We start from the raw sequence: 12,068 nt of genomic DNA on the forward strand, positions 1-12,068 counted from the left end.
CTCTTGCTTGCCAGAGCTGACAGGATCAGCCTGGGATGCTGAGCACGCCCAGCCCAGTCTCAGTCCCAGCACCAACCACCTCTGCAGGCACTCAGATCTCCTGGGGTGCTTCCAGTGATCCCTTTGCAAGGGCAGCCACCCCAAGGGATGCCTGAGCCCTCCCTGGGCTGCTCCAGGTGGAGCTGGGCTGTGCCAGTCCCCGGAGCAGGCGGAGATCACTACATCCCACGTCAGCTCTGGTACCCAATCTGCAGCCTCCCAGCCTCAGCAGATGAATCAGCCTAGTGCTTCTATTTTTGCTTCACTCCTGAAGCTATTACTTATCCCTGCTAATGCTCTGGGGTTTTTGGGTTTTTTTTTTTTGCTTTAATCTAACACAATCGTTTCTGTGCAGCCTCTTGCACTGGTTTCTAAGGCAACATCACTTTCCAGGATGATGAGCTCCTCGGTGCCAGCATGGTTGGTGTGGTCTCTAATTAAGAGTTATTAGCAAGAACAGCAATCAGAGCAGGCAGAGCCACGAGGACATGCTCTGTGTGCCCAGGAACAGGGGATTTACACACCCTGCCCCCTGTGCTCATACACACACACACACACACAGGCTGTGGAACCAGCCCTGCTCAACTCACGCTTCACTTCTTCCCACAGGCTGCAGGATAAAACTGGAATATTTAGGATTCTGACCACCAGAACCTTGATCTATAAGGTTAACATTGCAAAGGTGTGGAGTTGTACAAACCTTAAACACAGCCTCATGTTTTACAGGATGGGTCATTTACAGATCAAATCCTGCTTTAGAGTTTACATCAAAAACCAGAGATCAGCCAAAACCAGCTACCAAACACACTCAGAGTGTTTCCAACTCAATATTTGCTTATTGTGGGGGTATTTCATAGTGGAAACCGAGCAGAGGCAACACAAAGTTCACCAAATGATGCACAAGCCACAGACTGGCAACATCAGCCAGGAAAAGAGGTTTGGAATTCAGATTTCCCAGAAAGTTACACAGCACCACTAAGGAAATGCGGTCAGCAGCCTCAGCCTGGCAGACTCTGCAGCCAGAAGTGGATTTGTTTCACTCCCAGCTTTTCTTGAAAATCTGAGAGTCAAGGATGAGCAGGAATATAAAATAAAAGAAGATGAACCTCAGGAAGGCTGGCCCAGGACCAGCTCCAGGGGAGAGCTGGGCATGGCTGCATCAGCAGGAGAGGAACCAGAACTGGTGCAGCAGGGAGGGAAACCAGGGGCATCTGCAGTGGGATCAGCTGCTCTGGGGAACCTCAAAAAAACACAGAGCTGTGGGGTGGGGCAGGACAGGACAGGGAGGGGGGATTTAGATGGGATATTGCCGGGAATTCCTGCCTGGGAGGGTGGGGAGGGTGCCCAGAGCAGCTGTGGCTGCCCCTGGATCCCTGGCAGTGCCCAAGGCCAGGCTGGACATTGGGGCTGGGAGCACCTGGGACAGTGGGAAGTGTCCCTGCCATGGCAGGGCTGGCACTGGATGAGGTCTGAGGTTCCTTCCAACCCAAACCATTCAGGGATTCTGTGATCCTGTGGGATCAGAGGCCCCTGAGCACCCAGCACTGCAGAGCTGCACCTCTGGAAAAACATCCTGTAAGCTCAGCTCAGCTCAGCTCAGCTCAGCTCAGTTTTTAGCCAGGGACAGAAGCAACACCTCCCCAAAGCCTTCTGTTCAAGCTGAACCAAACTCCCAGCAGGGCCAAGGGCAGGAGAGCAGCCCAGGGCCAAGGTCCCCTCTCAAAGCCAAGTGACACTGCCAGAGCTGCCTGGTGACACCACGTGGGGCTCAGTTCCCTCACACACCCCCTGGGATAATTAACAGCCCTTTAATTAATGACCAGCCTGCAATATGATGACTCTGAGCATTTCCAAAGCATTATTAGAGCACCTCTGTTGTTACCAGCTCCTGCACACAAGTGCACGAGTGCTGATGATCTCAGGATGACTGGCTGCACTTGCACATCCTTCAGCCCCTGCCCTGATTAACACAGCCTTAATCAGCTGATGAATTCCTGTCAGACAAACCCAATTACAGTTTGGGGTCCCACAGGAGAACTACAAACATGGCATGACTGAAAGGTTACTGTGCAAATGCTAGACCCACTTAAAATAATGGAAACCAGGCAGGGAAAGAAAATATTTACAGCAAGAGCTTTACTGTGGCTGCAAAAGCAAAGCAAATCCTGTCATTAGACAGGGATGGGCATTTCTTGCTTTTAAATGGATTTGATTTGCACACAAACTGTTGAGAAATCTGCCCTACATCCCACAGGGTGACCGTGGCAATGGGCAGCACGGCAGCCTGGCACGGGCTGGGGACAGGAGGCAGCCACAGGGATGGGGATGGATGGGGGGAAGAGGGATCCAGGCAGGAGATGAGCACTCCAGCAGCCCCCAGCCCCCACTGGGGGCAGGAATTCAGGAGCAGACTGTCAGCACCACAGGGTGGTTGTGCAATGAGCACTCGGCTGTGGAGCTGGCCCTGGGCTGAACAGCTTATGCAAATCAAAATCCATAAGAGGATACAGCCCCCAAACACTGAAACAAATTAATTTCTTTTTCTAAAATCGACTATTCTTCAAGGACAGATTGAAAAAAAAAATCTTCTGCAAGTGTCCCTTTGAAATAGAGCTTGAGGAGCAGAGGGAAGGGGGATGTGAGCAGCAGATCAGAATCCAAGAGCCCAAGCCTGGCCCAGTGAAAACTTTCCATCATTCCCCCCTTAACCATTCCCCAGCACCCAGCACCTCCTTGGAAATACAGAATTGAGGACCCTGACTGCCACCTCTAATTCCCAAACTGAGTTTTAATTCACACAAGAGGCACCACAAAGGTTCAGTCACATTGTGAAGGCTGATAATGCCTGTGGTGTTTCTGTTATCAGCTCAGCTGCCTCCTGACATTAAAAGGTATAAAATAATTTTCCAGGAGGCTTGGGGGCAGTTTTTCCAATGGCAACAACAACAATGAGAAGCTGAAATAAACCCAAAAGAGGGATAAGGGATTAAATTTAAGAATTGCACAATCAGCCTTATAGCCAATGTTCCTTAAGCTGCACAGTCAAAAATAGAAAAAAAATAAAATTACACAAGTGTGCAAGGCCTAATTTACAGGAGATGGATCCAACTCCCATCAGAGAGAGGGATCTGCAGCATCACAGTTGCCATGACTCCCGAGGGAGCTGCACCACAACCCTGGCACTGATTTTAGCAGCACAGACAGGAGCTGATGTTTTCAGGGAAGCATCCTGTTATCCTGGAACACACAGTGTAGGACATGGGAGCCTGGCTAAAGAGATTTCATCACTGAACTTCAGCAGGGGGTCCTCCAAAATGCCTTAAAATGGGAGCAAATCACTGCCTGCCCACCAGGGGAAAGAAACAAGAAAGATGCAGAGGGACTGGGGACAAGGGATGGAGGGACAGGAGCCAGGGAATGGCTCCCAGTGCCAGAGGGCAGGGATGGATGGGAGATTGAGAATTGGGAATTCCTGGCTGGGATGGAGTTCCCAGAGCAGCTGGGGCTGCCCCTGGATCCCTGGCAGTGCCCAGGCCAGGCTGGACAGGGCTTGGAGCACCTGGGACAGTGGGAGGTGTCCCTGCCATGGTAGGGGTGGCACTGGGTGCTCTTTAAGGTCCCTCCCAAGCCAGACCATTCCAGGATCCTGTGAGGGTATCAAGTGTGCAGCAGGAGCCTCCCAGTCCTGTCTGACAGTCACAGGTGAGGTGTTGGCCAAGGAGTGGCAACAGCTGAAGACACAACCCCCCTGAGCATGCCATTGGCACAGAACAGGAGCACAAACAGGCACAAGGAGGGGACACAGTCCCTGTGACACCTGGAGTTCCACAGAGATCTCCTGGATCCCTGCAGCCCTGCCCAGTGGTGTGCTGCCACCAGCAGCCCTGAAATGGTTAAAAACGTGTGGATGTGGCACTGGGGAATGTGGGTCAGTGCTGGCCCTGGCAGTGCTGGGGTTAAAGGCTGAGCTTCTTCAACCTGAACAATTCCCTGATTTCTGCCATGAACAAGCACAGTCACCTGGCCAGGGATGTGAGCACCCTTCCCCTCCCTGGGTGCTGGCCTCAGCTCGGTGCCACTGGGGTGGAATTCCCTCTGCAGGCACTTCCACACCACTTGTGCCAGCTGAGGGACCCAGCCAGGCCCTGGGGGTGTTTGCAGCTCTGCAACAGCTGCTCCAGGAAGGGCCAGCACAGATGGAAATGGAGACAAAAGCCTCAGTCATGGATCTGATTTGTGGGCAGGGGCTGCCCAGGGAGGGTTGGATGCCCATCCCTGCAACTCCTGGAGGTGGCACTCAGGGCTCTGGGCTGGGGACAAGGCTGGCAGTGGGCACAGGACTCCAACCTTAATGATGCTGGGGCTCTGGGGTGGCAAAGCACCTTCAGCTGCTGTGGGAACACAGCACCAGGAGCTCCAAAACAAGCTCAGCCCTGGAACCATGGAAGCTCCTGAGCTGGGAGGGAGCCACAGGATCACTGATGCAACTCCTGCTCTGCACAGACACCCCAAAATCCCAGCCTGAGCATCCCTGAGAGCGCTGCCCAAACGCTCCTGGAGCTCTGGCAGGGTTGGGAATGTGCCCATGCCCTGGGGAGCCTGGGCAGGGCCCAGCACCCTCGGGGGAATTCAGAGCTGGGCACTCTGAGCTCCTCTTAAAACCCCAACAAACCAACTGTTGACTCCACAAAGTGTTGAAAGGAGGAAAGCAATGGAAGGTTATCAAAGCCCTGAGTAAACTGACATCAGGACAACTTCCAGGTGCAAAGTTTGTGCCAACTTACTCACAGGCTGCAGTGCTACTCTGAGCCAGGACTCCTCCAGTCCGTGCACTGTTACCTGTGGCTTTTCCTTCAAAAACTCCTGGCAGACAATGGAAAGGCTTGGAAGAAATGTTGGTTTTGTAAAAGATGCTGCCTTCAGCTTTCCCTTTGTTTTGTTGCATCATGCACCAAAGAGCATCACTTCTGCAGGCACAAGTTCATGCAGAGAACACCACTTCCACTAAAATAGAACTACTTCAGGTTATGCAACACTCATTAAAATTACAAAACCTCTCAAAAACCTGAGCAGCATGTTAAGGCACTCTGGAGCTCGGGGTCTGGTGAGTTAGTGGCTGCATCATGCAAACTGGCAGCAAGAAACTCTGCAGGAACAGCAGCAAACTTCCATGCCTGATGACAAGGCACAAATGGAGAGCACCTGAGGGCAGGGATAAACTGCCCAGCCCATCTCAGCAGAGTGGGGTTCACAGAGATGCCAGCTCCTTCTGAGGAAGCTTCAGAATGAGCACAAGTACAAGAATATTGGTAATTTCATCTCTAGCCGTATTTCAAAATTTCTAAGAACTGGATTCAGTTCTGTGGGATGAATTCCAGCTCATTTCCTATGAGCACAGGGACCTTGTTCCCTGGAGAACAGCCAGGATGCCAAGTCCTGGATGCTGACCAGCCCATCCAAAGTCTCCTAAGAGGGATAAAATCCCAAAATTTACATCAGTCCCACCATTGTTTTGTTAGAGCTGCTTTGGAAAAGGTTTTGATTCTAGAAGGAAACGCATTTTGTGGATGAAGAGGCTCAAGGAGGCTCAAGCCAAACCAACTGCAGGAGGAGAAGGGGATGCAGTTGGTCTGAGGTGGGATAAAGCCAGACCCTGCCAACAGCAGGGACCCAGAGCACTCCCTGCCCCTGGCATCCTCCATGCCTGAGCAGGGCCAGGGGACACTGCCACACCCAAACCCTGCACACACACCAGCCCTAACTCAGTCCCCACGGCTGCCCAAGGCAGAGCCCGGCACTCGCAGTGGGTGCCAGCTGTGCCCTTGGGGATGAGCACTGTGAGCCAGCAAGCAGCCCCAGCAGCCCTGAGAGCAGCCAGCACCCCTCATGCCACGCTGGATGCCCGCTGGGCTCATGCCAGGGCAGGAGGGCAGGCAGCAGGCCCTGGCACACGCACACACCTCGGTCCGGCCGCCGGGGCACGGCTCTGCCCGCCAGGGCTGGCACCAGGGCTGGCACCCCCCGCGCCTTGGTGGGTCTCATGTAGCCCTTGAGCTGCTCGGCTGCCTTCACTCTCTCCTTCTTTGCCTCTCTCACCACTTTCTGCTCTCCTTCTTCTTCTGTCTCTTTAGCTGGGGCTTGAGACTCCTTCTCCTTCGTTGTGTCCTGAGATTCTTTTTCTTTGGCTGTGCCTTGAGATTCCTTTTCTTTAGTTGTGTCCTGAAATTCCTTTTCTTTAGTTACTTCTTGAGATTCCTTTTCTTTAGTTGTGTCCTGAGATTCCTTCTCTTTAGTTACTTCTTGAGATTCCTTTTCTTTAGTTGCATTTTGAGTTTCTTTATTTGTGTCCTGAGACTCCTTTTCTTTGGTTTTGGCTTGAGATTCCTTTTCCTTGGTTTTCTCTTGGGGTTTATCCCCCTCAGCCTTTGACACTGGAGCATCCTTCAGGAGAGCAGGGCCCTCCTCTGCAGGCTGGCAGGGACCTTTTTTGCTCTCTTTGGGCTGTTTTTGGGTGGTTTGGGCAGCTGTCCCAGCAGCCTCAGGCTCAGTGCCCTGGTGTTGGGGTGAGCTCTGCTCATTCCTCCTGTCCCTGCCCTGCTCAGCCCCTCCAGCCTTCCTGTCCTTGCCAGCTCCTGGCACACCCACAGGTGTCCCTGCAGAGGCTGGGGAGATGCTCCCTGTGCTGCCAGGTGTCCCTGCAGGGGCTGGGGACCTCTCTGTGCCCTTCTCTGCACAGCACACGGTGGCCTCTGGTCCTCCTGTCCCCTCAGCAGCTCCAGAGGCTGCTCTGTGTTTTGGATCTGCTGCCCCATGAGGAAGCTCTGAGGGAGCCTTTACAGTGTTGTGCTTTGTATCAGAGGGTTTTATTTCTTTATCATCCCCCTTTGTATCAGTGGGTTTTATTTCTTTATCATCCCCCTTTGTATCAGTGGGTTTTATTTCTTTATCATCCCCCTTTATATCAGTGGGTTTTATTTCTTTATCATCCCCCTTGGTATCAGTGGGTTTTATTTCTTTATCATCCACCTTTGTATCAGTGGGTTTTATTTCTTTATCATCCACCTTTGTATCAGTGGGTTTTATTTCTTTATCATTCCCCTTGGTATCAGTGGCTTTTATTTCCTTATCATCCACTTTTGTATCAGTGGGTTTTATTTCCTTATCATCCACCTTTGCCACGGGACAAATGTGACTTTTGTCCTCGGGCTGGCCACCCTGGGAACCAGCCTCTCTGCTCTTCCCACCTTTCTGGGAAACCTCTTTTCCAGGTTCTTTGGGCTGCTCATGAGATCTCTGGGTCTGCATCTCCTTCTTAGCACCAGCTCCAGGCTCTCTGCTGCTTTTCTCTGCTTCCAGAGGAGGAGGAGGAGGAGGAGGAAGGTCCCCAGTCCCTGCACCCCCCTCTCCCTGCTTTGGGAGGCCACAGGGAGCATCATCCCCATCCCCAGGGCCACTTGCTGGGCTCTGGGACATGGATTTCAAGTCACTTCCTTTATTATTCCCAAGTCTTTGAGGGCCAGAGGGAAAGTTTTTAATGTTTCTGTTTTCATCTACAAGATCTGTGTCTCCCACCCCACATTCCAGCCCAGCTCCCACTGCAGGCTGTGCCTCACTCCTGTCTGGTTCTGCCTCCAGAGGAACAGGCTGCCTGGAGGCATTTTTAGCCTTTTTACTGCTTCCATCATAGCCCCTCTTTTTAGATCTCTCAGTGACTGGGGCCAGGCTGGGATCTGACACTGCTGGATGCTCTGGAATAGGATTTTTATTCCTGCTGCAAGGACTGGCACCTCCTGCCTCAGGTTTGTCCCTGACCTCCAGGCCAGCAGGAGGGAACATCCCTGCTCCTGCTTTATGCTCCAGCAGAAAAGGCTGCTGGGGGCCAGGCTCCCCCTTTCTGTGCTTCTCTTCCCCACCTGTGTGTGACTTCCCTGGCTCCAGAGGCAGAGCAGGAGCCTGTGCCTCGGCAGGATCAGGCAGGTGACCCAGCAGCACCTCTGGACTCCTGGAATTCTCTTTGCCCTCCTCAGACTGAGTTTGTTGAACATGTCCCACTGCAGGGAAGACACCTGGCTGCAGCTCAGGACTCTGCTCAGCCTTTTTGCCTTTCCCATCTCTGCTTTTACCCTTGGGCTTGTCCACGCCCAGTTCCCCGGTGGGACTGTGCATCCCTGCCCTGTGCCCTGGGGCTTTATCTGCTTCCTTCCCTTTATTCACAGGCCAAGTTTCCTTCATTTCCAAGTGTCCTTTCCCTATTTCTGGCTCTGAAGTCTCTTTTTTATGGCCTGAAAGATTTGGCTGCTCAGAGAAGCTCCCAGTGCCACCCTGGCTTTTGGGCTTCCCCAGCTCCTCCTCCAGCCTCTCTCTTTGCAAACCAGGCCCCTTCTCCTCAGCCAAGCTCATTTCCTTCCTGCCTGCAGCCACCTGCTCCTGCCTGCCTTCCCCCCCAGCCCCCAGGACAGCTGCCTGCCCAGAGGGGCTTTTCTCAGGCTGTTTCCTTCTCCCATCACTGCTCCTCTTCCTGGGTTTCTCTGCCAGCACTGGCGCATCCGAGCTGAGCCCAGCAGCTCCGGCCTCTCTGCCTTTCCCAGCCAAACCCACCTGCTCTGTGGGGCTGATGGTGGCAGCCAGAGCAGGATTTTTGGCTTCCTCTCTGCTCTTCTGCAGCAGCAAAGCTTGGTCTAAAGCTCCCAAATCAGCTGTTTCACCTTTCCCAACATTTTCTTTCGGTTTCTCCGGTCCCAGCTCAATTGGCCTCTGCATTTTAGCTACATTTTCCTGCAAGCCCCCAGCAGGGACACAGCCCTGCTCTCTGCCCTTATCACTGCCCTCCTTCACCTTATCAGCTCCCTCAGGAAAACTCCCTGAGACCACCTTATTCTCAAAGAAAGGCTGCTGGGAAAAGCTCCTTTCCCCCTTTTTGCTCCTTCCGTCGCTGCCTCTTTTTTTGGGCTTGTCTGCAGGCCAGGCCTGTGCAGCACTGCCTGATGGGTGTCCTCTGGCAGGAGGAACAGCCTGGCCATTCTCAGGATAAACTGTTTCCTTCCCAGCCTCATCTGTCCTCGCTCCATCGGTGGATTTGCCTCCATCCTCTGAGAGCATCACCTGCTCTGAGCAGCTTTTCATTCTTTTGCCTCTCCCTTCACTGCGCTTTTTCTTTGGCCTGTCCGTGCCGTGTGTCAGGCTGGGCTCTGTCCCAGCCTGCTGCTCACACCCAGGGACTCCTTTCCCCTGCTTTGGATCTGCTGCCACCCCCCTGGCCCCTGCCTCGCCAGGGCTGGGATGTTTGGGGACACCCTGGGCCCTGCCCTGCCCAGCTGGGACTTCCCCAGGTTCTGGTGGAACAGGACCAGGAGCTCCAGGAGCGTCTGTTGGGCTCCTCTGTGCTCCCCCTGACCCTCCTTCCCCTTCTCCAGCTGCCTTTGGCTCTGCAGGGAGCTTGTCCAGGGCTGCAGGCTCCAGGTGAGGCTGTTGGAGGGATTCCCTTTCAAGCCCTTTGCTTTTTTCCCACTTTTTCTTGGCGGCTGTTTCCAGGGAAGGCTGGACAGAGTCACTGGGTGCTTCCTGCCCTGGAGATGGGGATTTGGGCTCCTTGTTTTTATGGGACAGAGGCAATTCTGAAGGTTTGGTCTGTAAGGGAGCTCCTGCTGTGCTCAGATTGACCTTCAGCTCGGCACCTTTTGACTCCTTGTCCTCCCTCTTCTCATTTTTCCTGGGGAAGTCTCTCTCCATGGCCTTGCTGGGTCCCTTGGCTGCAGCAGACTCCTGCACCTCAGTGTGACCCATCTCTTTGCTGTGACCCTTAGACCCCAGCATCCAGCTGGCAGCTCTCCTTTCCTCTGGCTCCATCTCCTCCCTGGGGCTGCCATGCAGCTCACTGGATTTTGGGCCCTGCTGTCCCGGGGCTGGCACAGGGGAGGTGTTTTTCTCCTCCAGGATATGACTCCCAGCTGTTATTTTAGCCTCCTGTGGCACATCCAGAACTCTGCTCCCAGGGGCTGTTCCAGGACACACGGCTGGGTTCTGCCACTCCACCCCACAGGGAGCACTCCTGGCACCTCTGCAGGTTCCATTCTCCTCCCAGAACTCCATCCCTCTTGGCAGCTGGTTTCTCCTTTGTTTGGGTTTCTTTTTCTTTTTCTTCACCATGGCACCTTCCAAATCCCAGTTTTCCTGGGGGGGATCTCTGCAGCTCTCCACAGGCTCCATGGGGACACTGGTGGCCTTTTTGTGAGGAACCCTAGAGCGAGGGGATGCTCCAGCACCACAGCCAGGCTCCACTGTGGAACAGGGGTCTGCTCTGGGCTCAGGACTCTTCTGCTGTGGGACACCTACAGGATGCTCCTCTGGCACATCTGTGAGAGGCACTGGGGCAGGTTTTGCTCTGCCAAACCCACGGTCCCTGGATTTGGGAGCTTGCCTGACTTGTGCAGTGGAAAGACCTGGAATACAGGAAGCCTGCTCAAACATCGAGGCCACTATTTGCTTGATAAAAGAAATAATAAATATATTCTCTATGTGGCTGCAGCCCTCTCAAACAGGCCCTACAGGCAGGATTTCCCACTGGAACCACACCAGAGCCACCTCAGGAGGGCTGGGGTAGGTATTTACCCCAACACCTGTGTGATCTACCCCAAATCCATCCACCAGTGCTATTTAAACACAAGTCTGACACAGGCTCTTACCCCACCAAAAAGCACCAGTTCTTGCAAGGACATGCCATTGCTTTTTAAAAATGCATTAAGGATCCATTTTGTCTCAGCAAGACAAGATCAGAGAGAGCCTTTTTATATCTGTAGCTGGCATCCTTCCAGAGTGGGAAAACAGAAGTTTAGTGGGAAGATGGGAAGAGAGATGGGGGCAAGAGAGCCAAGTTTCCCCAGCAGCCAGGGAGGAAGCAGGGGGAGGCAGAGCCTCTGTGCCAGGGTCACCTGCTGTGTCCCTGGGGGTGCCTCAGGGGTGAGCAGAGCAGCAGTTGTTTGTCACTCAGCCCTGGCCCACAAATCCTCCTCCACACCAAGTGTGAGCAGCACCAGCCCCTCTGGAGGCTGGGTCAGTGGAGCAGGAGAAAATCACATCTTCCTTTGGCAATTGCACAGCTCAGTTGGGAAGGAGATCCTCCCTGGGAATATCCTCATGAGAATTACCAGTCCTTTGCAACACCAAAATAAAAGCCAGTGCTGATGGCAGAGATGGGAGCTCTGCAATCCCCCAGCACAGCTGTGAGCCAGTCCCAGTGATAAAGCACTCAGAGCACGGGGATTTGGGCTTTTAGTTTGAATGTGAGGGGAAAGAGCCTTGGAGAGGGCAGGGATCCGAGGGGAAGGGTGAGCCCAGCACCAGGAGCACTGAGAGCCACACAAAGACATTTCTGCTGGCCCAGGGGGCCCCACAGCCAGGAGCAGAAGGTGAAGAGTTCCCAGAGGAGGCTTCCATGAGGAAATGGAATTATTTTTTATGTTATGATTTCTGTCCTACCTGTGGGCTCCTGCAGGGTTTTCCCTTCCTGAGGTTCTGCGTGTTGTACGTGGTTGTGCTCAGCCTCCTCCTTCTGTGTCTCACCATTCTCAGCAGGAGCAGATTCTTCTGGAAGGTCTTTATTTTCTAGTGCTTCTTTTGCCTCAGCTGGAACATGAAAGACAGGAACAGAAAGCTTCAGGTCTCAGGAGTGAGGCAGCCTGCAGCTAAACCCCAGCCCTTGCAAAGGGGTTAATTTTGTGTTTAACAGGAATGAGGTTCATGAGCCATGGCTGGTTCATCCCCTCACAATCCCATTTCAGCAGCACTTTTATACCTGGCAGATGCCAAGGTGGGGGTAGAACACGAAGCAGGGGCTGTTTCAGGGCTTTTAAGCACAGGGTGAGTGTTTGTTTGGGTTTTTTCCTCTTTGTAATCAGCCCAGTTCAGACTATCCCAGCTTCCCACTGGGAATTCAAATCCAGAATGAACTCCATTATCAGCCTGGAGTCTCTGGCTAATGCTGATCATCTTGTATTCATCTATACCTTCCAATACATCCACACAGCCACCAC

At 53.3% G+C, this 12,068-nt stretch overlaps 1 protein-coding gene across 1 annotated transcript in view; it reads right to left on the minus strand.

The window, feature by feature from the left end:
- Positions 1-12,068, minus strand: part of MAP4 (microtubule associated protein 4) — a 151,489-nt gene that overhangs the window by 36,568 nt on the left and 102,853 nt on the right. Inside the window, exon 12 of the mRNA XM_054515847.1 lies at positions 11,515-11,661. Within this exon, the coding sequence (XP_054371822.1) occupies positions 11,515-11,661 (147 nt within the window). The remainder of the gene's footprint in view (positions 1-11,514; positions 11,662-12,068) is intronic.

This window comes from Molothrus ater, chromosome 1 (assembly GCF_012460135.2).
Source record: "Molothrus ater isolate BHLD 08-10-18 breed brown headed cowbird chromosome 1, BPBGC_Mater_1.1, whole genome shotgun sequence".
NCBI classification, from domain to species: Eukaryota; Metazoa; Chordata; class Aves; order Passeriformes; family Icteridae; genus Molothrus; species Molothrus ater.